Source organism: Coenobita brevimanus, chromosome 50, assembly GCF_032717465.1.
Source record: "Coenobita brevimanus isolate Jiangsu-jjx chromosome 50, ASM3271746v2, whole genome shotgun sequence".
Lineage (NCBI taxonomy): Eukaryota > Metazoa > Arthropoda > Malacostraca > Decapoda > Coenobitidae > Coenobita > Coenobita brevimanus.
The window spans coordinates 45,959,090-45,983,183 of record NC_137003.1 but is presented as its reverse complement, the minus strand read 5'-3'; the positions used below and the strand labels follow the sequence as shown (position 1 = coordinate 45,983,183).

The following is a 24,094-nucleotide window of genomic DNA, read 5'->3' as shown; positions in this document are numbered from 1 at the left end:
GCAACCACCCAACAACACCTTTGTCGTTTATGGCATGTTACCAAGTAAAGGGTGATAACACTATCTGATACTGCACACACGAACGTATCATTACCATTCTTATTACTAACTTATTGTACAGGCTATCACATACTGTACATTCTACAGCTTTTGGCACATTCCTGACAAACTTGTCAACTTTGCTGTGTGCCGTATTACTTTATGGTCGTTAAGTAATTTCACATCTGTCTCAGACATTTTGTACAATCCCTGGATTTCAACACATTTCTGGCAGACCTCTGAGGTGCTGTAACTCGAAAACTATTGAGAATTGCCAATATGGTCAATTAGTAATTTACATTCAATTATGTGTCAGGAATACATCCCCTGATTTTCGGCACATATTTCTGGAACACCCTGTATAAGTGCCAGGGATTCAAAAATTCAGGCTTCTTTTTCCGGGAAATAAAACGACGAGAGCAACGTATTTGCCTCTGTTATATTTTTGTTATGAAGCTTTTTCATTACTTCAGTAATGTATGATGGTATTTTGCCACACAGGTTCTCACATCGATAAAAAAAATCATGATAATTTTACATGAACTCAGGGCAGGAACACTGTTAACAGTGGAGGCCTCTGGAAACAGGCAGCTTCACAAGTACCCCCATGGAAATGTCTTACCTTCATTTACTGGAAATTGCCTGCCACTACACTGTACTGTACTGAATTGGATCTAATATAAGCTACCCTTCATATTTTCAGGAAAGTTACATGAAGTTTGTCTATCTATCTATTGCCAGACGCCTCAATCCCGTTTGGGGTGGCCACAAACAAATCGCCTCCACGTTGCCCTGTCCCCCGCCAGTTCACTGCCCTGCTCCCAACTCACACCCCCCTCTCTCATATCCCTCTCCACCCCATCCTTCCATCTCATCCTCGGCCTCCCCCTCCTTCTTCCCCCCTCCACCTCACTCACATACACTCTCTTCGTCAGTCTTTCACCCTCCATCCTCTCCACATGGCCAAACCACCTCAGTGTGTTCCTCATAACGCTTCCTATCACATACACATCAACACCACAACGCTCCTTTATATCCTCATTCGTCAGCCTGTCTATCCATGTGACTCCACAGGCCATTTACCGCGCTGGTTGGTAACCATATAACCAAATTATGGCACCTGGTGGTTTAATGGGTAATTAAGGCACTCTGGTCGGATTGAGCCTGTGCAGGTTTATATCCAAGAGGTGGTTGGGGTTTATTACTCATGTAATGCCACTCAGGGATGAGTGAGGCTGGTCACTATCATCTTAAATGTCAGGACCAACTTGCCTAGCCCTGGGTTCCTACGCTTCTCATGGGTCGGCATAGGATTGGATGATGGATGGATGGTATAAATACATATATATATATATATATATATATATATATACACACACACACACACACACACACACACACACATTATCTGTCTATCAATCTATCGACAGATGCCTTAATCATGTAAGGGATGGCCACGAACATAACGCCTTCACATTACCCTGTCCCCTGCCATTTTGCTGCCCCCCCCCCCAAGCTCACACCTCTCTCATATATGTCTCCACACTATCCCTCCATCTCATCCTCAGCCTCCCCCTCCCTTCACCTCACTCTCATACCCTGTCTGCATGAGTATCTCGCACTCCATTGTCTCCATATGGCCAGACCACCTCAGTGTATTTCTCATAATGCATTCTGTCATATCCACATCCACACTACAACACCACTTCACTTCCTCGTTTCTCTCTCTCTCCACACACACACACACACACACACACACACACACACACACACACACACACACACACACACACACACACTGGCATGAGAAAACAGACTAAGGTTTTACTATGATGTGAGGCTTTTGCTGAATTCACTCATTCAATTGGATAATTACCAGTATCAGTTTTTGCACTGTTTATAAGATTGTCTTAATGTTATTTATGATACAGTGCTTAATGGCTTCATTAGGGAAAATTGTAGTCCAATTTTAGTATCTTCATCACTAGGGAAAGTATAAATAGTTTAGTACTTTTCACTTGAACAGTCTAATTAGTCACTTGAAATGAATTGGGAGAGTATTGAAATAAAAGTTCAGTATATCATAGTATTTGCTCCAGCTACTGATACTCTCATGCATAAGAGTGGTGCTTCAACACAGTACAGGCAGTGTTATATTCAGAATTACTCTTGACACTTGCAGTCAAGACCTTATTAGATACTTATTTTTTTAGCAGCTTAACCTAAAAGTTGTACAAATTGTAGTACTGTATAGTCAGATTTCTCTGTTATTGATGTTAAAACTTAATGAGTGCAATAATCTTTGTATGTTAATAGGTAAAACTTAGCCTTTATTTTTTTAAGAGTAAGCTGATATAAGGATGAATGCTTGCAGAGTGCAGTATAGTTTTGTGCATTACCTTGCATTAATATTAGTGCACTGTAGAGATGATGATGTTTCTTTACTGCATTACCTTTTTCTCATTACAGAAATTAGTAGCATCATTTACAAAATGAGACATTAATGTACTGTAGAGTGAGGTTTGTGTTCTGTAATTTTAATTTTATGTACATATATGAGTAAATAGTGCTTTTATTTTTATTTATGTATTTCATTATACATTTTTTATAATGTATCATGCACTAACCCACTCAGCATCATCAGTGAGGGATTTTGTCATGGTACATTAACTAACTACCATTAACCTCTCCTTTGCAGACATCTGATGAGGATTTCTTTTCTGAGTTGATGTTCAATGTACCTGAGAAAGCAGATGGAGAGGTATTTTATTGCTTGCAGTGATACTGCTTGTGTAAAGTTAATATAGTTTCAGTTTTTTTAAAACTTTCAATTTAATATGTAAAGTATGTTACAAAGTACAGTATATACTACAATTTGTACTGACAATTTGTATGCATTAAGTAATGAAGTTGTTAAAGTTGCAACAAAAGAGCAAAATTTTAATGTAGTACTTACAAATCCTTCACATATTTTTTCTTAAGTGGAGAAAATGATAAATTACAGAAAGATCATTTTAAACATTTTCATTTTTTCTACCACAGACCACTTCATTAACATTGCTGTTAAGAGTAAGTAAGGTAAACTTGCCATTCCGGACACATCTGCTTCAGTATGCATGCATTAAATGCGGTCTCACTCCCCCCCCCCCTCATGCACACAAAATAGAGTACTGTAGGAAACTTAGAACATAGTTTCTGAATAATCAGCTATTATCATGTTGTTTCCACAAGTATACAGTACATGTAATTGTCAGCTATTATCATGTTGTTTCCACAAGTATACAGTACATGTAATTGTCAGCTATTATCATGTTGTTTCCACAAGTATACAGTACAAGTAATTGTACCAAAGTAAAGAAGATTGTGTCTGAATGTTTTCATATTGGAGCAACTGTATCCAAAAAGGTGTGTTTACCCTACAATTCATCGGTTTCATGACAAAATCAGTAAACATTAGGATAGTTTATTGCGTGGAAGAAGAATGGTATCGAATGTTGAGGGTGAGAGTATTAGCCTTTCTTAATTGAGGATGATTTTTTTTTCACTGGTTTAAAGGCATCGGAGGACGAGGAGCTTGTTGTGGATGAGGTAGTGTCACAGTCAGTGGTGACACCCAGATGCATCGATGGTGGGCGTCATCGTTCTGAGTCTGTTACCTCTATTACTGGTCTTTGTGTGCCCCGAGATCTCATCCACGACTCTCCCAAGGTTTGCCTTTTTGTATGTGTGTGTGTGTGTGAAGGGGAGGTTCACCCTGTAAAGCTATATGAATGACACCACATTCTTGATTATATACATATATATATATATATATATATTCATTTCATTTCGTTTCGTTTCGTTTTAAAGGCTCCAACATGCTTGCATGTGTCGGCCTTGGTCACCTAATGGCGGCTCTCCACGCTGCACGATCCATTGCAGCCTCCCTGTTCAGTCCCTTAACCCTAAGGTCACACTTAATGACCTCGTCCCATGTCTTTCTCGGTCTACCCCTCATAACCCCACCCCCAATATTAACACTTCTCACCTTCCTCACCCAGTTATCATCCCCCATCCTCTCCACATGTCCAAACCACCTCAATCTACCTCTCCTCATCACAACACCAATACACTCCAGTCCCATCCTACCTCTCAACTCTTCCATTGTAAACCCAGCCCCTCTAGGCCTTGGACACAGGGACGCACTGCACATCCACCTAATCATTGTCATTTCTGTACGTCTGAGCCGGCGAATGTCTTCCTCCTTCACTGCCCAGGTCTCACTACCATACAGCATTACGCTCCTAACACATGCTGCATACAAAGACCCCTTAGCACGTAGGGAGAGCCCTCTCAATGTCAGGAGAGGCAAGAGCTCCCTGAACTTCTTCCAACCACTTCTCACCCTAGCTACAGAGCTAGCTCCAACCCCACCTCCAGCACACAACATGTCTCCCAAATAACAAAACTCTTCCACACACTCAAGAGATTCACCAGCAAGTTCAATCCTTTCACGTCTGACGATCTCCACCTGCTCACCCCGGCACGCCGTACACATAAAATCAGCATTATCTCACAGTCTACCTCTGATACCACTACATCTCTTGTGCACCCATTTATCACACACACCGCACAAGATGGAATTACTTCCCACGCCCTTGTGGCAAACTGCACATGGCCACTCTCCCTCGTCTTTGACAGTACCGCCACCAACCCTAGATATCATCACTTTTGTTTTATCTGCATTTACCTTTAAACCCTTTTGCCCCATACCATCTCTCCACTTCCTAAACCTTTCCTCCGCCTCCCTTTATTCTCTGCAATCAACACCAAATCATCAGCATACAACAACTCCCACGGGAGTCCGTTTCTAAAGTCACGTGAAAGGGCTTCTAGTACCATGATAAACAACAAGGGACTCAAGACTGACCCCTGATGCACACCAACATTCATGGAAAACTCATCACTCAAATCTCCATTCACTCTCACCTGGGTGTGAGCACCCACATACATGGCCATAACCACCCTAACCAGCCACTTCTCCAAGCCAAGCTTTCTCATTGCCCACTTCACCACCTCTCTAGGTACTCTGTCAAAGGCCTTTTCCAAATCAACAAAAACAAAATAAAGATCCCTTCTCCTACCAATATATTTTTCCTGAAGCTGTCGAACAATGAATATGGCATCAGTGGTCCCCCTACCTGGCATAAACCCAAACTGCATCTCATCAATATTCACTCTTTCTCTAATCATACCTTCTAAAACTCTCTCCATTACCTTCATTATCTGATCTAAAAGCTTTATACCTCTATAATTTCCTCTTTCCAGGGCATCACCCTTCCCTTTATACACATTTACAATTACACTCTTCAGCCAATCATCTGGGACAGCACACTCATAAATAATCCTGTTTATCAGGTCAGTGACTAAACTCACCCCTATATCACCTGAGGCCTTCAACATTTCGGCAGTCAACCCAGACACACCTGCTGCCTTCCCCACCCTTATCCTGCCTATTGCCTCACTCACAGTAGCAGTATCAATCAAAGGCCAAGGGCCAGACACTGGATCTGCTGGCTCCAAACCTTCCCTGTCCCAGTCAAACTCCTCATTCAACAACTGGTTATAATGCCCTCTCCATGCATCTTTAATATCCTCACTGTTCACCACTACCCTTCCTTCATCATTCTTCACACACTGCTCACCTATGATATCCCGATTATCTCTCTTCACCTGACCTGCCACCCTAAATATATATTTCCTTTCCCCATGATTTAGGTTATCAAGTAATTGTCTCTGTGACTCAGACTTTGCCCTGTATACCTCTCTCCTAGCCCTACGCTTGGCAGCCAAATATTCCTCTTTGCTACCACCCTTCTTCCATTCCCGGAAAAGCCTTCTTTTCTCCTTAATTGCATCTTCTACACCCTCATCCCACCACCAAGTTACTTTATGTCTTGGTGGTCCTCTTGTCCAGCCGCATGTTACATCAGTAACTCTCAAGAAATTGTTCTTGAGGGCTCTGTACTGTTCATTAATGCCTCTGTCTACAGCTCCCTGTTCAGCCACCACTCTCCTCAACTCACTATAGAAGGCATCCCTTACTACTTGGTTTTTCAGCTTCCATATTTTCCTCCTAGGTACATAAGTCCTCTTTTTCATCACTTGTTCTTTAAGCACCATATCACAAATCAATAGTTTGTGCTGCTGCACACACTGCTCACTTCCTATAACTTTAACATCCCTCACTAACCTCCTATCGGCCCTCCTAACCAGAAAATAATCTATCTGACTGCTATTTCCCCCAGACTCATACGTAATTAACCTACTGTCTCTTTTCCTAAAATATGTGTTGCACACAATCATGTCCGTTACCTCCCCAAACTCGAGTATCCTTTCCCCTTCTGCATTCCTTAGACCATATGCACATCCCCCATGCACTCCTTCATAACCTTGTGCTGCTTCACCTACATGACCATTTAAGTCCCCTCCCAAAATCACTATCTCATCATCCTGCATACCACCCACTACACGTATTAAATCATCCCAAAATCTGTCTTTCTCTGATTCATCCAATCCTGCCTGTGGAGCATATGCCGATATAATCACAGCTATCTTTCTTCCCAACAGAATTTTCACTACCAATATCCTATCGCTTACTCTCAAAACATTCATAACATATTCCACCCATTTCTCCGCAACCATCACACCAACACCGCCATATCCGTCTGTCCCCCCCCTGCCAAAACAACTTATAGCAACAGTCCTTCCCAACAATCTTTCTGGCTGATCCACCCCTGTACCGGACTTCCTGCAAACAAGCCACATCCACCCACCTCCTACTGAATGCCTCAACGACTTCCCCTGCTCTTCCCCTCAAACTTCCCACATTCCATGAACCCACCCTCATCCCCATGGGTGATTTACTGTCCTCAGGCTTGCTTTGAAACTTATTTTGTTTTGTCATCTTCAGTATTAATATATATATATATATATATATATATATATATATACATACATACATACATATATAAATTATATATATATATATATATATATATATATATATATATATATATATATATATATATATATATTGCAGCCTCCCTGTTCAGTCCCTTAACCTTGAGGTCACACTTAATGACCTCGTCCCATGTCTTTCTCGGTCTGCCCCTCATAACCCCACCCCTAATATTAACACTTCTCACCTTCCTCACCCAATTATCATCCCCCATCCTCTCCATATGTCCAGACCATCTCAATCTACCTCTCCTCATCACAACACCAATACACTCCAGTCCCATCCTACCTCTCAACTCTTCCATCTTGAACCCAGCCCTCCAGATCTTGGACGCAGGGACGCACTGCACATCTTCCCCCCCCCCCCCCCACCCCCACCTCATGTGACCGACTCTGGGCATAGGCTTCACAGCCTGCTTTCAAGGCCCAGTAGTCCTCCTACGTACCGTACACCTCTACATGTCACCACTTTGGCCTAACACCCACCGTCCATACTGAATACATGCTAGGGCTATCTCATACAGGACTGGTGTATTGATATTAGCAGGGGTATTTTTATGACATGTCGGCAGGTCTTCTGGTAAATGAGTAAAGTCTGATTTTCCTGAATTCAAATCCTTAAACTGTTCCCTGCCCCCAGCGGGATTTAAACCCGGGTCCGTTAGCACTATAGGCTAACTCTCTACCAACTGAGCTACCGCCTCCCCTACCTAATCATTGTTATTTCTGTACATCTGAGCCGGCGAATATCCTCCTCCTTCACTGCCCAGGTCTCACTGCCATACAGCATTACACCCCTAACACATGCTGCATACAAAGACCCCTTAGCACATAGGGAGAGTCCTTTCAATGTCAGGAGAGGCAAGAGCTCCCTGAACTTCTTCCAGCCACTTCTCACCCTAGCCACAGAGCTAGCTCCAGCCCCACCTCCAGCACACAACATGTCTCCCAAATAACAAAACTCTTCCACACACTCAAGAGATTCACCAGCAAGTTCAATTCTCTCACGTCTGACAATCTCCACCTGCTTTCCCCGACACGCCGTACACATGAAATCAGCATTATCTCGCAGTCTACCTCTGATACCACTACACCTTTTATGCACCCATTTATCACAAACACCGCACAAGATGGAATTACTTCCCACGCCCTTGTGGCAAACTGCACATGGCCACTCTCCCTCGTCTTTGACAGTACCGCCACCAATCCTAGATATCATCACTTGTTTTATCTGCATTTACCCTTATATATATATATATATATATATATATATATTTATACATATATATATTTATATATACATATATATATATATATATACATATATATATATATATATATATATATATATATATATATATATATATATATATATATATATACATATATGGATATTTACAGATGAAATATGTGCAGCATGTAATGTGGTGTGTGGGATGAAGAGAAGACAGAGGGGTATGCAAGGAACAGTGTGGTGGAATGAAGAGGTGAGACAGGCTGTGGCACAAAAGAAGAAAGCATACAATGAATGGACGAGAAATAGGGGCGTGGAAGAAGTTGAGAGGCGGAAGAGAGAGTTATATGTAGAAAGAGAGAGGTGAAAAGATTAGTAAGAGAGAGTAAGAAGAGAGGGGATGAGGAATTTGGAAGGAACTTGAGTATAAAGTGGAGGGACTAAGAAAATGTTCTGGAAGGAGGTGAAAAGAGTAAGACAGGGTGGAAGTGAAGTTAGCAGGGAAGTGAAAGATAAAAATGGTAGATTACTAGTAGAGAAGGGAGAAAAAGTGAGCAGATGGAGAGAACACTTTAAGGAATTGTTGAACATAGAGGATGGAAGTAATGCAAGTATAAGTGGCTAGGGAATGGCTGGGAGAAAGAGGGAGGTGAGAAGACAGGAGGAAATCGGTAGGATAGAAGTTGTGGAAGCAATGAAGAAAGTTAAATTGGGGAAAGCCCCAGGAATTGATGGAGTGTGTGGTGAAATGCTGAAGTTTGGGGGAGAGATAGTAGTAGAATGGATGTGGAAAATGTGCAGATTGGCCTGGGAGGAAGGTAGAGTCCCGGAGGATTGGAAGTCAGGTATAATTATTCCCTAGTACAAAGGAAAAGGGGAAAAAGAAGTGTGTGGTAATCATAGGGGCATCTGTCTTCTTTGTATAATAAGAAAAGTGTATGGTAGGATACTTATTGACAGAGTTAGAGAAAGAACAGAGGAATTAGTTGGAGAAGAACAGGGAGGCTTTAGGAAGGGAAGAGGTTGTGTAGATCAGATATTCATTCTTAGATCTTTAGTGGAAAAGTTTCTAGAGAAGGGAAAGAAGTTGTATGCAGCTTTCATGGATTTGGAGAAAGCATATGACAGGGTGGATAGACAAGGATTGTGGAAAGTATTAAGAATATATGGAGTAGATGGGAAGTTGTTGAATGCTGTGAAGAGTATGTATGATGTTGCGAAGGCTGCATTGCGTATGGATGGTGAACTGAGTGAATTTTTCTCTTTGAAGGCTGGGTTGAAACAGGGATGTGTCATGTCTCCATGGTTGTTCAATCTGTACATGGATGGGGTAATAAAAGAGGTACAAGGTAGGGTAGTGGATGTTGGAGTGGCCCTGGTGAGAGAGGGTAGTGCTTGGAAACTCCCTGTACTGTTGTTTACAGATGATACTGTGTTGTTGAGTGAAGACGAAGGAGAGATGCAAGGCTTGGTGGATGAGTTTGGGAGAGTGTGTAAGAAACGGAATCTTAAGGTGAATGTAGGGAAGAGTAAAGTGGTGGTCTTTGAGAGAGGTGAAGTCAGTGAATGTACAGCGAGGTTGCATGGTAAGGAATTGGAAAATGTGAGTACGTTTAAGTACTTGGGTAGTGTGATGAGTAAGGATGGAGGTTTGGAGGGTGAAGTGCTTGAAAGGGTACAGCAGGGAAGAAAGGTTGCTGGTTCCTTGAAAGCAGTGATAAGAAGCAGGGAAGTGAACATGGAAGTGAAAAAGTTACTACATGACAGTATTGTGATACCAACTCTAACGTATGGAAGTGAAGCTTGGACGTTGCTGGAAGGACACAAGTCAAGAGTGAGAGCAGTGGAAATGAGTTATTTAAGAGGAGCCTGTGGAGTCACATGGAGAGACAGGCTGACGAATGAGGATATAAAGGAGCGTTGTGGTGTTGATGTGTATGTGATAGGAAGCATTAGGAGGAATACACTGAGGTGGTTTGGCCATGTGGAGAGGATGGAGGATGGAAGACTGACGAAGAGAGTGTACGTGAGTTAGGTGGAGGGGGGAAGAGGGAGGGGGAGGCCGAGGATGATATGGAGGGATGGGGTGGAGTGGTATATGAGAGAGGGGGGTGTGAGTTGGGAGCGGGGCAGTGAAAATGGCGGGGGACGGCGACGTGGAGGCGATTTGTTTGTGGCCACCCTGAACGGGATTGAGGTATCTGGCAATAGATAGATATATAGATAGATATTTTATATATATATATATATATATATATACACACATGGTATGCAGTATATTCACCCAACCCCCTGCTATCGCGCTTAATTGGTTACAGCAAACGCACGTGGTAGCTGAATTCATGATAGCTGAACTGAACAATCAGTGGGAAAATTTCTAATTGGTTTTTCGGTGGCCCATTTTTCTAACTTATAACCACTTTATGCCTATGATTTCCAGCCAATCTCTCCTCCATCATGAAGTAAAGCATTGTTATATTGATAATAACATTATAATGAATAAAAAAACAGCAAAAAAGGCCATCAAACTTTTTATAAGGATTAAGGAAAGCTTGGGTGATTTGAAAGGTTCTGAGGCTTGGGAGTGGCTTAGTTGCTGCCAGATCTCTTTGGCTCTCTCCATGATTTCTTTAGTGTCCATAGCTAAAGGGGGTATCACACGGTACCTCGTATCAGGAATGGCCAGGGAAGATTTAAGTGGAACAAAACTTTGACTTTTATCACACACGTTCCTCATATCCCCCCCCCGGCAAAGGACATTCTTCTCAAGTTCTCACACTGTTGTCAGAGCCCTGTCTCAGTTGTAAACACGTGATTACTTTATCGACATCACAGTTTTCTTGGTATAGGAAATATTAACTCTTAATAAGGGTTTCAAAATGATTGATATTTATTCAAAAATACTAATATGTATTCAGTGTTAGGCTAAATGTTCAATGCCATGGTACGATATATTCTCTGTCGAGTCGCCTGGGTTTTGATCACACTGTTTTGCCCGTCGTATCTTCAGCAGGAATCCATCCAGATGAATTCCAAATGCCCGTGGTATTGTCAGCGATGGTGGGTGTTTTTTTGTGCGGTCTGTCACCCATTATATCACAGAAAAAAAAGGGTAAGGAATTCCTCTTTCACTGTTGACAGAGAGCTAACGCGCATTCAACTGAATTGGCCGGGCGGTTGGGGAGCGTCAGCCAATCACCAGTGGGGGTGCTCTGTGGCGTGGGTGGATGAGTTGCACCAATCCGGTGCGGCGGTCACAACCCGGGCGCTTCAAACTCGACACATGATAGCGGTCTTGGGGTGTGTGATAGCATGTATGGTTGTGCATTTGGTGCGTGCGTGATAGCAGATAACGGCGATAGCTGAACGCACAATAGCTGGGGGTTGAGTGTGTATATATATATATACAGTATACATACATATATATAATTTTACAGTGGTGGGCAGTGCAAACGAAAAAGGACCTTGCGCAAGTGCAAAGCGCAATCCACAGTTCACTACCTTGTGCAAGCGCAAATGCGCAATCTGACAAATATTTAGCTTGTGCAATGTCGCAAAGCACAAGTGCAAACCATTTGCATATATTTTTGGGAATTACTGAAAAATATTGAGATATTTAAATAAAATAGCATACCTACTTACTTTTATTTATTATTATTATTATTTTCTATTATTTGCAATTGCGCAAGTGCACAATCTAATATTTAGCTTGTGCTATGTCGCAAAGCGCTAGCGCAAATCATTGCATATATTTGTGGGAATTACTGTAAAATATATATTGGTATAATTAAATAAATTACTAAATTAGCAACCTGCCCACCACCCGCTGTGACTGAGGTACAGTAGGTCATTGTCCAGGAAAAACAGCCTATATTTACCAAGGCATTGAGAAAGGTCACGTGATTACTATATCAACTCTCTCTCTCTCTCTCTCTCTCTCTCCCCTACAGAGGAGGGAGGGAATGGAGAATAAGAGAGAGGAGGGAAGGAATGGAGTATAAGAGAGAGGAGGGAAGGAATGGAGAATAAGAGAGAGAAGAGGGACGAAGTTTATGCCTTATCTCCTCACTTAAAGGGACGCTCCTTTGCCATTCCCCTATTTATTCTCTCTCTCTTTCTCTCTCAGAATAATGCTCTTTATCTCTCTCTCTCTCTCTCTCTCTCTCTCTTTCTCTTGTCTTGTCAAGACAATTTATTTAATAATTCAATATAGATATACAGTAGCATATGTAATTCGTTACAAAAAAATACAAAATCATGAAAACAGAGTATTTAATGGTTTTTGTAAGGAATTGCATATGCTAATCTTAATAAATAATGTATATTTATTATTATTTACTAATAATATTAAGTTAAAAAATATTAAAAATACATTATGTTGATGCATATTAAGAAATGCTACTACCCCCTTCCCTCCCGCCTCCCCCCATCAGGCACCAACCCACCCTCGCGACCTGCCCCAGCCTCCCCCATCCATTGTCCAGCCATGCGGGAAGCTCCTAAGACCACGTGTCCCCTGGAATGTGTCCCTTGGATTGCGCAGTATGCAATCCACAGGGCAGGTGCGCAAGTGCAAATTTAGTTGTGCAAACGTAACTAAGTTTGCGCTTGCGCACCTGCCTTTTCATGTGTGCAAGCGCAAAATTGCGCATGGTCTTGTGCAGTGCGCAGTGCGCTAACGATATCACCGGAGCGCAAGGGTGCGCAATTGCGCTTTGCGCAAGCGTTTGTGCACCTGCCCAGCACTGTAATTTTATATACTGTGTGGTATATGTGTGTGTGTGTGTGTGTGTGTGTGTGTGTGTGTACAATAATCCCTCAATTTTTGATGTAATAGAGACAAAGGCATGTTCAGGTAGTGGCTCTGTCAGGATATTGGACTTTTTTGGCCCTCATTCGTACATAACCTCACTTTGAAAGCCAGTTTAAAAGGCTGTTACAGTACATCATTCAGCGCGTGTTCCTGTTGTTTAATACTACTATGTCTGGTCAAGCAGACCTATAAACCACAGCCAAGCAAGTACCATGGTCAAACAGACCCATGAACCACAGACTAGCAGTCACTACTGCAGGACCGTCCCCTGCAGTGACATGAAAAAAATGGCTAGCTACACAAGAAAAATGCAGTGGGCACACAAAACGTAATGGTGTAATGGAATAAAATCATGGTGAAATTGAATAATAGCATGGTAGAATGAAATCATGGTACAGTACAGTAAGCTAGAATAAAATCATTGTCAGCACTCACGATTTGACCATCCCACGTCAGTCTTACCCAGGAACTCCTGCTTCTAAAGAATCAGCATCACCGTTTTCCTTTTCCCTGGCGAAGTGGCCATCTTCATCATCATCACACCCTAGGAAGAGGCGTGCAAGGAATAGCAGTGCCTGAAGCAGGCTGGGAACTACCACAAAAGCTACCACGTGCACCTCCACAACAACAGTCTGGGAAGAGATGCTCACTACATAAACGATGCACATGAAATGACAGTGAGCAACAGGGGTGTCTGACGGACATAGGGTAAACAAACCAGCCCAACACTGCAGCTCTACTGGGCTGTTCTCACCTGTCCGGACAGAAATTTTTTGCGCTACCATAATTTAGAAACGGACACAAGCATTTTGTCCGAGTAATGGGAAAAAATGTACGAATAATGGTTTGGAACAGCCAGATCACAGCTTCTGGGTAATGCCTGTCCAGATAATTGAGAGATTACTGTGTATATATATAGATGTAGATAGATAGATAAAGGTACTTCTCGATTTACCTGAGCATTGTGTTCTAGAAGTCATGTAATTTTAATTTTGTGTAATTTAAACATAATTTTCCTATAAGAATACATGTTACTTGAAGGATTTAGGTTCTGTTAACACTGTAGAGTACTGTATGGTAAATAGTTCTACTATAATTCTATCCATCATCCAATCCTACATTTCCCCATGAGTAGCTTAGGAGCCTGGGGCTAGGCAGGTGGTCCCGACATTTAAGATGAGAGTGACCAGCCTCACTCATCCCTGAGTGGCATTACATGAGCAATCAACCCCAACCACCCCTTGGATATAAACCTTCACCGGCTCAATCCGATTGGAGAGCAATAATTACCCACTAAACCACCAGGCGCCAAAACTTGGTTATATGGTTGCCATCCAGCATAGTAAATGGTTTCCTGGTGCACAGGAAACCATTTGGCTTGTCCCTCAGTGTAGAGTCACCCACAAGCTGAAGGAAGTGGAAAGAATGAAGGATACCTTACCTTTAATTACACATGAATATATACACTCACTGTACAGATAGACAGGAGAGGCACAGGCACCCCACATCACAACTCATCCAAATTTGTCTCCCGCTCTGACTCGTGCGGGCAGACGAAGGTAAGTTAGGTAACGGAAAAATGGTGTATAATGCTGGTGAAGCTGCACAGTGATGTTCACTCGAAGCTGGTGCAATAGTAAATGCATGTTTGGTGGCATTTTTCATCCTCCAGCATGGGAAGATTGCGAGACCTCTGGTTGTTGCAAGATAAAATGTCCCATTGTCTCGATCCCCCCCCCCCCCCCCCCTTTAATCGTGTCCCCCCCCTTTAATCGTTTTTTTTTTTTTTTTTTTTTTTTTTTTTAAACGAGAAATTTGCATTGTAAACAAAAAAACGCATTTTTACATCTTGTTATTTCAAAAGCATTTAATTTAAACTCTGTAAATTGAGAGGCACCTGTATATACTGTACGGTATATACCGTATATGCAATCAGTTTGGATTTGATAAATCTATTTTATTTGAAGTAAAGTAAGATGTCACTTTTTAAAAAAAAAATTGTAGGGGGGGGGGAATTTTTTTTTTTTTTTCTTTCTTTGTTGAGGAGGGCTGAGTTATGCGGGCTTCATGCAAATGAATAGAGATAATGAGATTCCACCTAAGTTTACAATAACAACTGTGCTGCTTAGTTAAATAAGCCTTGCACATTGCTACTGGTACCTGATAAGTTAGACATTATGTATCAAATGGAGTTAAGCAATTTATCATGTCAGCAGGTCTTCATAGATGAATACAGTTCCCAATGCCATTAACTCATTGACATTATTATTTATTTTTGATGTAACAAAAGTTCTCCTGAGGTAGCCGAAACATTTCTGATGTTTTTGTCTTACATACTTCTTTGTATTAGTAATTCTGCTTTTGCATGTTTCAGACTGTTGAAGAATTTGGGCTCCCTCTTGATGAAGTAGAGGAGGAAAACATTACGACGGTGGTTGCTGGTGAATTTGATGGTTCTTTATTCATCAATGAAGCAGTGGTACCCAGAGAACTTTCCACATCCCTGCTGACAGAGAATGTGATATTGGAAGGTGAGAGCTTTATGCCTGAAATTATTTTCTTTGCAACATAGACCATTGCAAACATTTTACTGGAATATGGAGAAGTAACATTTGTTGCTGTACTACTCACATGTAACTTATTCTGGCCAGTGCTAGGCAGCTATGTTGTTGTGGAATACCCAAGCACTTTTCAGTGGGTTCAAAAAACAACTGTTTGAAATTAAAGTTAAACATCTAGTTACAATTGCAATTACTCACAAAGTTTTTTCAGAATAATCCATCTGTCCATCCATCATCCAGTTACTGCAGATTACAATAGAAGGGTTAGGGTATGAAATTAGAGCTTGAACTAACATGATACAAGCTTGAAATATACATGCACTATCTTACATAAATGCCTTATATCTGTAGGTAACTTAATTCCTATGAAATGTTGTGGAATTTTGATATTAAAATGTTTGTGGACATTTCTTCGTTTACCTAATTTTGGGGGGCCCTTCTAGTACTCATCCTTTTTGTCATGTTGTACATAATTAGGATTCTTTGCTTCTTGGCAGATGTGGATGATGCCAGCTGTGATGGTGACACAAAGCAAATCTTTTCTGAAGTTAAGAAGGTGAGAATATTAGCAACTATCAGGGGAAGAAACAGGCTTTTTCTTTTTTTTTTGGTGTGTGGACCGGTACTACTGCTCAGTCTTTGAGTGATAAGTCGAGAGTTAGAATACGTATTTTTATGTGTTTGTCTTACCACTGTATGCCTTGTTCATTTACATTGGTTACAGGAAGAATGAGTGGTAGTTGGTGGTGACCATCATCCGCTAGTGCTGTATGCTTCCTTATGTGACTCTGCACTGAGCAACAAGCCTAAAGGTGTCACAGCTATACAGACCGGGGTTACTGCAGGAGAGATTGGTGTGTTGCTGTTTCAGTCTAAAATGCAGAAAAATCTGAAAATCCTCCAGATCATAGGAATGGGCTTTCCAAATGTGTTTTTTTTAATAGGTGTGGGAAGCAGTTCCATCGTGTCCAGTGTCTGTGATAAGTGGGTGCATAAGAGATGTAGTGGTATTAGAGGTAGACTGTAAGATAATGCTGATTTCATGTGTATGGTGTGTTGGGGAGAGCAGGTGGAGATTGTCAGGTGTGAAAGGATTGAACTTTCTGGTGAGTCTCTTCAGTGTGTGGAAGAGTTTTGTTATATGGGAGACATGCAGTGTGCTGGAGGTGGGGCTGGAGCTAGCTCTGTGGCAAGAGTGAGGAGTGGTTGGAAGAAGTTCAGGGACCTGATGCCTCTCCTGATGATGAGAGGGCTCTCCCCCCATGCTGAGGGATCCTTGTGTGCAGCATGTGTTAGGACTGTAATGCTTTATGGTAGTGAGACTTGGGCAGTAAAGGAAGAAGATATTCGCAGGCCCAGACGTACAGAAATGACAATGATTAGGTGAATGTGCTGTGCGTCCTTGAGTGTGAGGCCCGGGGGGGCTAGGCTTATGATGGAAGAGTTGAGGGGTAGGTTGGGACTGGAGTATATTGGTGTTGAGATGAGGAGAGGTAGTTTGAGGTGGTTTGTGCATGTGGGGAGGATGGGGGATAATAAATAAGTGCAGAAAAAGAGAAATGTTATGTTAGGGGTAGGGTTGCAAAAGATAGACTAAAAAAGATGTGGGACGAGGTTATTGAATGTGACCTCAGAGGTAAGGGACCAAATAGGGAAGCTGCTGGAGATCGAGCAGCATGGAGAGTTGCCATTAGGTGACCAGGGCCGACGCATACAAGCATGTTGGAGCCTTAAAAAAATGAACAAACGAAGAATCAAGAGTCTAGTACGTTGCTCCCTCCTGATAGCTTGGTTACTGGAAGTGTTTTCTTCAGGTTATATTTCCGTGTGCCTGTGACCCCAGTCTTTTACTTTCAATGTATCCAAACATCTCTGAATGTTTTGTATACAGTATATATGTATATACATATACAGTATATAGATATATATAAACACACGCACACAGTATATATATATATATATATATATATATATATATATAGCCTCTGTGGTACAGTGGTAGAGTATGAGCCACTTGCTACTTTGGCGGACACAAGGGATGCTGTGGTTGAACCAGTGTCGCATACTGGTATGCTTGCACCCAGTCGGCTTAAGGCGAGCCGATTACATTTGGTTCACAGACTGCACACACATCCAAAGCCACTACAACACTGTGATTACACTTTCAAGCACTTCTCACCCTACATACAGTCTCTACCAGACAGCCTAAGCCACTTGGTAGTGATACATTGGCTGTATCGTCCCTGCTTCGGTAGGGATAGGCCGGTCCTGCAGTGGACCTCAACGGCTAATGATGGTGATGATGATATATATACACACTCGACCCTCGATTTCCCAGACTAAAGGGGAGGGGGGAGACCAGTCCGGGAATTGCAAAAGTCCGGCCCCACATACCATTCCCCGGACTATTACCATACTTTGTCTGAATTCCCCAATATTGTCCGGCAATTATTCCGATATTCTAGAGCATTCTGGAATGTAAGCTACCTATACCAGCATAACTAACATACACAATACATAAAATAATAACACTGACACAATAGCAGTATTTTGCCAGCTACAACCCTAAGAATGGTTGTTTAGATGGTCGTTGATGAGAATGTGGAGGGTATGATAGAAGAAGATCAGAAAGCTGAGGAAAAAGAGGAAAATCAACAAGGAGTGGGAAACCACGAGGTGAGCCAACCACTGATCAGCTGACCGAGATACAACACTCAACCATTGAATGTGATCTTGATCTTGGATCGAATCGGCAATTTTAATTGGAAAATATTTTAATCTCTGTCACCATATAGGTTTGCACCTAATTATTTGAAATTCAGTCAAAAATTTGTGCTTTATTTAATTATTAAATAGAGAATCAAGATTCAGAGTGAAAATTTCTTAGTTAGCAGAAGTGTCTTGCATCCAGCCTAACAAGTCGCCTTGATGGACTTTTGTATAAATATCAGTTTACAATGCAGAAACATTTTTTGTACTCAGAATAAATATTTATGCAAAATAGAAGTCTGTCAAGGCGTGCTGATGATCTGAAGGAGAAATATCCTAACATTGACACATTTTAGCTCTGAAACCTAATTTTTAAATCAAGTTATAATAAGCACATTTTTTTTAGCGGATTTCAAATAATTAGGTGTGTATTTTTTTTTTTTTTTAATGTGTCTGACTCTGGGCATAGGCTTCACAGCTTGCTATCAAGGCCCAGCAGTCCTCCTACATACCATACACCTCTACATGTCACCACTTCGGCGCTAACACCCACCGTCCATATTGAATACATGCTAGGGCTGTCTCATACAGGACTGGTGTATTGGTATTAGCGGGGGTATTTTTACGACATGTCAGCGGGTCTTCTGGTAGATCAGTAAAGCCTGATGTAATGAAATTCAAATCCTTAAACTGTTCCCTGCCCCAGCCAGGATTCGAACCTGGGTCCGTCACTGTGGCGAAAGAAATTATATTTTCCTGTGAAAAGTTCCAATTCTGTGCTTAGTCGCATTGAGTAGGGTGAGCTGATGATCTAAAGGGGAAATATCTACTAACATTGGCGTATTTTAGCTCTGAAACCTAATTCTTAAGAATAAGTTATAATTAAGTACAATTTTTTTTTTTTTTTAGTGGATTTCAGATAATTAGGTGTGTATGAGTCACTGTGGCAAAAAAAATTAAAATATTTTCCTGTGAAAAGTGCCGATTCAGTATTTAGTAGCACCGAGTTGGGTGAGCTAAGTGAGTAGGAGTGGATCCCATTGACTTTGTCTGTAAGAAAATATATTCTTTTAATTATTTATGAATCTTATTGCATCCAAGCCTTTCTTTAATTTTACTGTGTTATGCAATAAACTATTTATCGTGGCATTTGAGAAAGGTAAAAGGCAAATGGGATATTGCCACGAGTTAGGAACTGGTGGTGTGAAACAGGTTGTGGCCAAGATGTGTTTCATGTATGAAAATATCTTCTTGTGTGTGTTACAGATGGCCTTCATTGAGTCAAAACCTTGCTGAAATTATACCGTGTTGTGCAGCAGACTGCTTATAGTTTTATTTGAGAGAATAATGGCTGGACTTTTGTGAGAATCCTGGACATGTACGGGCATTTGTCTGGGATTTGATAATACTGCCCAGCCTCAGCCTGTGTCCATGAAATCCGAAATCCGGGAAATAGGGGTCCACCAAATTGAGGGTCAAGTGTGTATATATATATATATATATATATATATATATATATATATATATATATGTATATGTATGTATGTATGTATCATCATCATCATCATCCGAACCTCCTTTCCCACCCAAGGGCAGGGTGAGGAGTAGCAATGTCCAGACAGCCCAAAATTGCCCAGTCCAATGGGCCACACTTCCATTCACTCATCATTCAAACCCCCGGAATCCTGGCTCTATCGGATACGCCAAAAACATTCACCACGTTCAGTAGCTTCACATAATCGTATCTGACAGAGTCAATCCAGACGCTGCCACGTTAAAAAGGGGTGCCAAAAATCACTGATCATGCACTTCTCCTCACAAAATTCGTCCAGCCAGCTCGATCTCGTGTCAGTTCCCTAGCCTCATTGACTTCCAAACCTCTCTTTCACACACATTTAGTCACCATATCTCTCCACCTTCTTTTTGGCCTACCTCACTTCCTCCCTTCTTCGAATTCGCTCAGATATACCTTCTTCACCACACTATTGTTATCCATTCTCTCCACATGACCATACCATCTCAGTACACTCTCTTCAATTCTGGTGTCCACTGACTTCCTCACTCCGCATCTTTCACGAATCACATTATTTCATATCCTATCCACCCTCTGTACTCCACATACATTCCTCAGCAGTCCCATCTCCACTGCTGTTACTCTTGACTTTTCATTTTCATGCCACACCATAGTCTCACATCCATATGTTAAAGTTGGCACTAACACTCCCTCGTGTAAGCCTCGTTCAGCTGCAACACTCAAGCCTCTGTTTCTTATCAGGGCCTTCATTGCACCAGCTACTTTTCTTCCTTGTGTCACTCTACATTCAACTTCTCTTGCACATTTTCCTCTCTTTTCTATCACTGTACCCAAGTATTTGAACTCTCACCAATTCAAGTCTGTCTCCATTCACTGTTACATTGCAGTGGGAGTCACCTTCTCTCTCAGTAACCATCACTTTACTCTTTTCTATATTTACTCTCATGGAACGACGCTTATAGACATCAGCAAAACTCTGCACCAGCCTGCCAAGTTCTTGTCTTGTACTTGCAAGCAGTACTGCATCATCAGCATACAAATGAGATATTCCATCTATCACCATTCATTACCAATGCCATCCCTCTCTCCGTTACTCGTGTTTTCACTTCTCTCATCACCCCATCCATATATACATTGAACAACCATGGGAACATCACACAACCTTGTCGCACACCCACACTGATCGTGAACCATTCACGATGCCCATTAACCCTGACACATGCTTCACTACCATCATAAAAACTCTTGACGGCACCTAGCAGCTTGCCCTTTACACCGTACGTAAGCAAAACTTTCCACAATCCTTCTCTGTCCACTTTGTCATATGCTTTTTCCAGATCCATGAATGCCATGAACACCTAGTGGTCCTTCTCATAAGCCTTCTCTACTATCTGTCTCTGCAAATATTTGGTCCACATCCTCTGCCACTCTTAAAGCCACCCTGTTCATCACTCACTAGGACTTCTGATATCTCTCTAACTTTCTCTATAATAATTCTTCCATATACCTTCCCTGCCACACTTAGTAAGCTTATGCCACAATAATTCTTGCACTCACTTTGTTAACTTTTATTTTTGTACAGGGGTACGAACGCAGCCTTTTTCCACTCTGCGGGGACAGTTTCACTCATCCATGCCTTCTTACATATATATATATATATATATATATATATATATATATATATATATACATACAATATATCTATCTATATCTATATCTATCTATCTATCAATCTATCTATCTTCAGTATATATATTTATATATATTATATATGTATATACACACACACACACAGTAATCCCTGTACTTTCCGGACGCCACCTTTCCGGACACCCCACTTACGGGACATTGTGGACCTGGACCTTCGGAACCCAAAAGTGGCCCAAAAAAGAAAAAATCTCCCCCAAATCCGATTTTTCCCCCACCCGAACAGTAATTTGAAATTGCCACGTGGTGCTGAACATCTGTTACACCATGGACCCTTCACCCCTTCCTTCTTCCCCCCTACCCTCCCTTGTCAGGGTTGCCATTTGGTATTTTTCATTACCAAATGTGGGACAATTTGGTAATGAAAATTTCGTTTGGTAATGAATCAGAATACAGTAATGCATTACCAAACGGATTTTTCACATGTATGAGGATACACAGGTTGGAGATAGTGGATTGTCTGCTCTCTCTGATTAATCTGCTAGCCTACATTGTGTGAAAATAATCAACATGCTGTTAATTATAAGAAGAGTGATTACATGTATTTCCACTTATATATATATTTAGTGAAGAATAAATGCTTCCTTTAAGAATTTGGTGATGAAAAGTTAAAAATGGTAATGAAAATTGAGGAGTTTGGTAATGTGGCCGAGTTCAGATCTGGCAACCCTGTTCCCAGTTACTGCCTAACCTTCGTTCAGGGAAGAAGTCCATCGCAATCGATGCCACACATGCTCGTTTTTTGTGAATAAACAGTGAATAAACCACAATACCTTGCCACTAGACTACATGGGAATTTACAGTGTTGTGTAGTGTTAAGAAATTAGAATTTAGAGTGCAAAGGATTAAGTGTGGAGTGAGTGTCGAGTGCAAAGTGGCGGTTGAAACTGGCATGGTTCAATTAAGAAGAATGTGCAGTGTTAAACAGTTATAACTCACAGTGCAAAGAATTAAGTGTAGCACAACACTGGATTACTGTACATGCTTCAAGAGCATTTTCACAACTACCAGAGCCTTAGAGAGTTAGAGGAGGTAGCCACAGACGTGCTGTAAGTACAGTACCCTGTACACTGCAAGGCCTAAGTATTTTCCATACTCACTTCTAATTCCTCATTCTATGGTTCCATTTCATTTATTTCATGCTTTATGTCCATTATTGGTGTGAGTAGGGTCTTAAATAGGTTTAAATAAGTGCTATGCATGTCCGTTAGGGAGTTATTTAGGTGGCTTTCAAAGTTAGGCTGGGTTAGGGTCCTTAAGTACTAGTCCAGCAGTCAGAGGCCCACTTTCCGGACATGCCTTTGGCTCTGTTACATCGGATAGTGGGGGGATTACCGTATTTACAATATATATATATGTATATATATATATATATATTTATATATATATATATATATATATATAATATGATATGGAGCCTCTGTGGTACAGTGGTAGAATGTGCGTTTCGTACACGGGTGGGCCAGGGTTCGCGCCCCGCCAGGGTAAGAAACTTTGGGAGTGTTCACCTGGCCACTTACTGCATTGGCGGACACAAGGGGTGCTGTGGTTGAACCAGTGTCGCTTACTGTAAAGTATGCTTGCACCCAGTCGGCTTGCGTGGGCCAATTACACTTGGTTCACAGACTACACACACATCCAAAGCCACTCCAACACTACAATTTCACTTACAAGCACTTCTTTCCCTACGTACAATCTCTACCAGACAGCCTAAGCCATTTGGTAGAGGTACATTGGCTGTATCGTCCCAACTTCGGTCGGGATAGGCCGGTCCTGCAGTGGATACTCAAACGACTGATGATGATGATATTATATATATATATATATATACAGGGTGTAATGCGACGTATGACAAAAACTTATGCCAACGATCTATCATGCAATTTTGAGTATATTTTATTCTATAACATATAGTCTCTGCGACCCCAGTTCAATACCCAGCATTCGGCTGTTTAATTGTAAAGTTTCGTGGCTGGCATGTTCCATTGGGTGAGAGCTTCGCAGGGCGATGACGGGAGACGAGTATTATTAGCTTATACTGTATGGTACATAAAAATCCCATATCCTATCAGTACAAACGAGTTTTAAGAAGAAACTTTACATAGTCTATTGATTCTTTAACATCGTCATGCATTCCTGCAATTTTTTTTTGCACAAATCGACTGTAAATTAAGGATTAAATTCAAGTTTTATGGCTTGCGAGAGAGCAGGGAGGGAGGAGAGGGGCTGGTGTGTTGTTGCCAGTTATGTAATCTTTAATTTGTAGGATATTGCTACCAGCATTATCATAACACCCGCAGCTCATTCAGTGGAAAAACATTATTGTAATGAGTGACTAGCATCCTTTTAAGTCAGGAGTATTATTATTATCCATTACAATTTTTCTGCTGCAAGTAAACGTGGCACCATTTCTTTCATATGATGTTGTCGTGAGAACAGTGACACAGGATTGCCAATGTAACGACTATGCAGCTAGACCTATTTTTTACTTCTACCTA

The 24,094-nt window shown here is 41.4% G+C and overlaps 1 protein-coding gene across 1 annotated transcript in view; it reads left to right on the top strand.

Annotated features, from left to right (window-relative positions):
* The window catches only part of srl (PGC-1 family member spargel), an 81,167-nt gene that overhangs the window by 5,443 nt on the left and 51,630 nt on the right, over positions 1–24,094 (top strand). Inside the window, exons 2-6 of the mRNA XM_080272323.1 lie at positions 2,738–2,800; positions 3,595–3,747; positions 14,564–14,644; positions 15,460–15,616; positions 16,144–16,202. Coding sequence (XP_080128449.1) covers positions 2,738–2,800; positions 3,595–3,747; positions 14,564–14,644; positions 15,460–15,616; positions 16,144–16,202 — 513 coding nt within the window. The remainder of the gene's footprint in view (positions 1–2,737; positions 2,801–3,594; positions 3,748–14,563; positions 14,645–15,459; positions 15,617–16,143; positions 16,203–24,094) is intronic.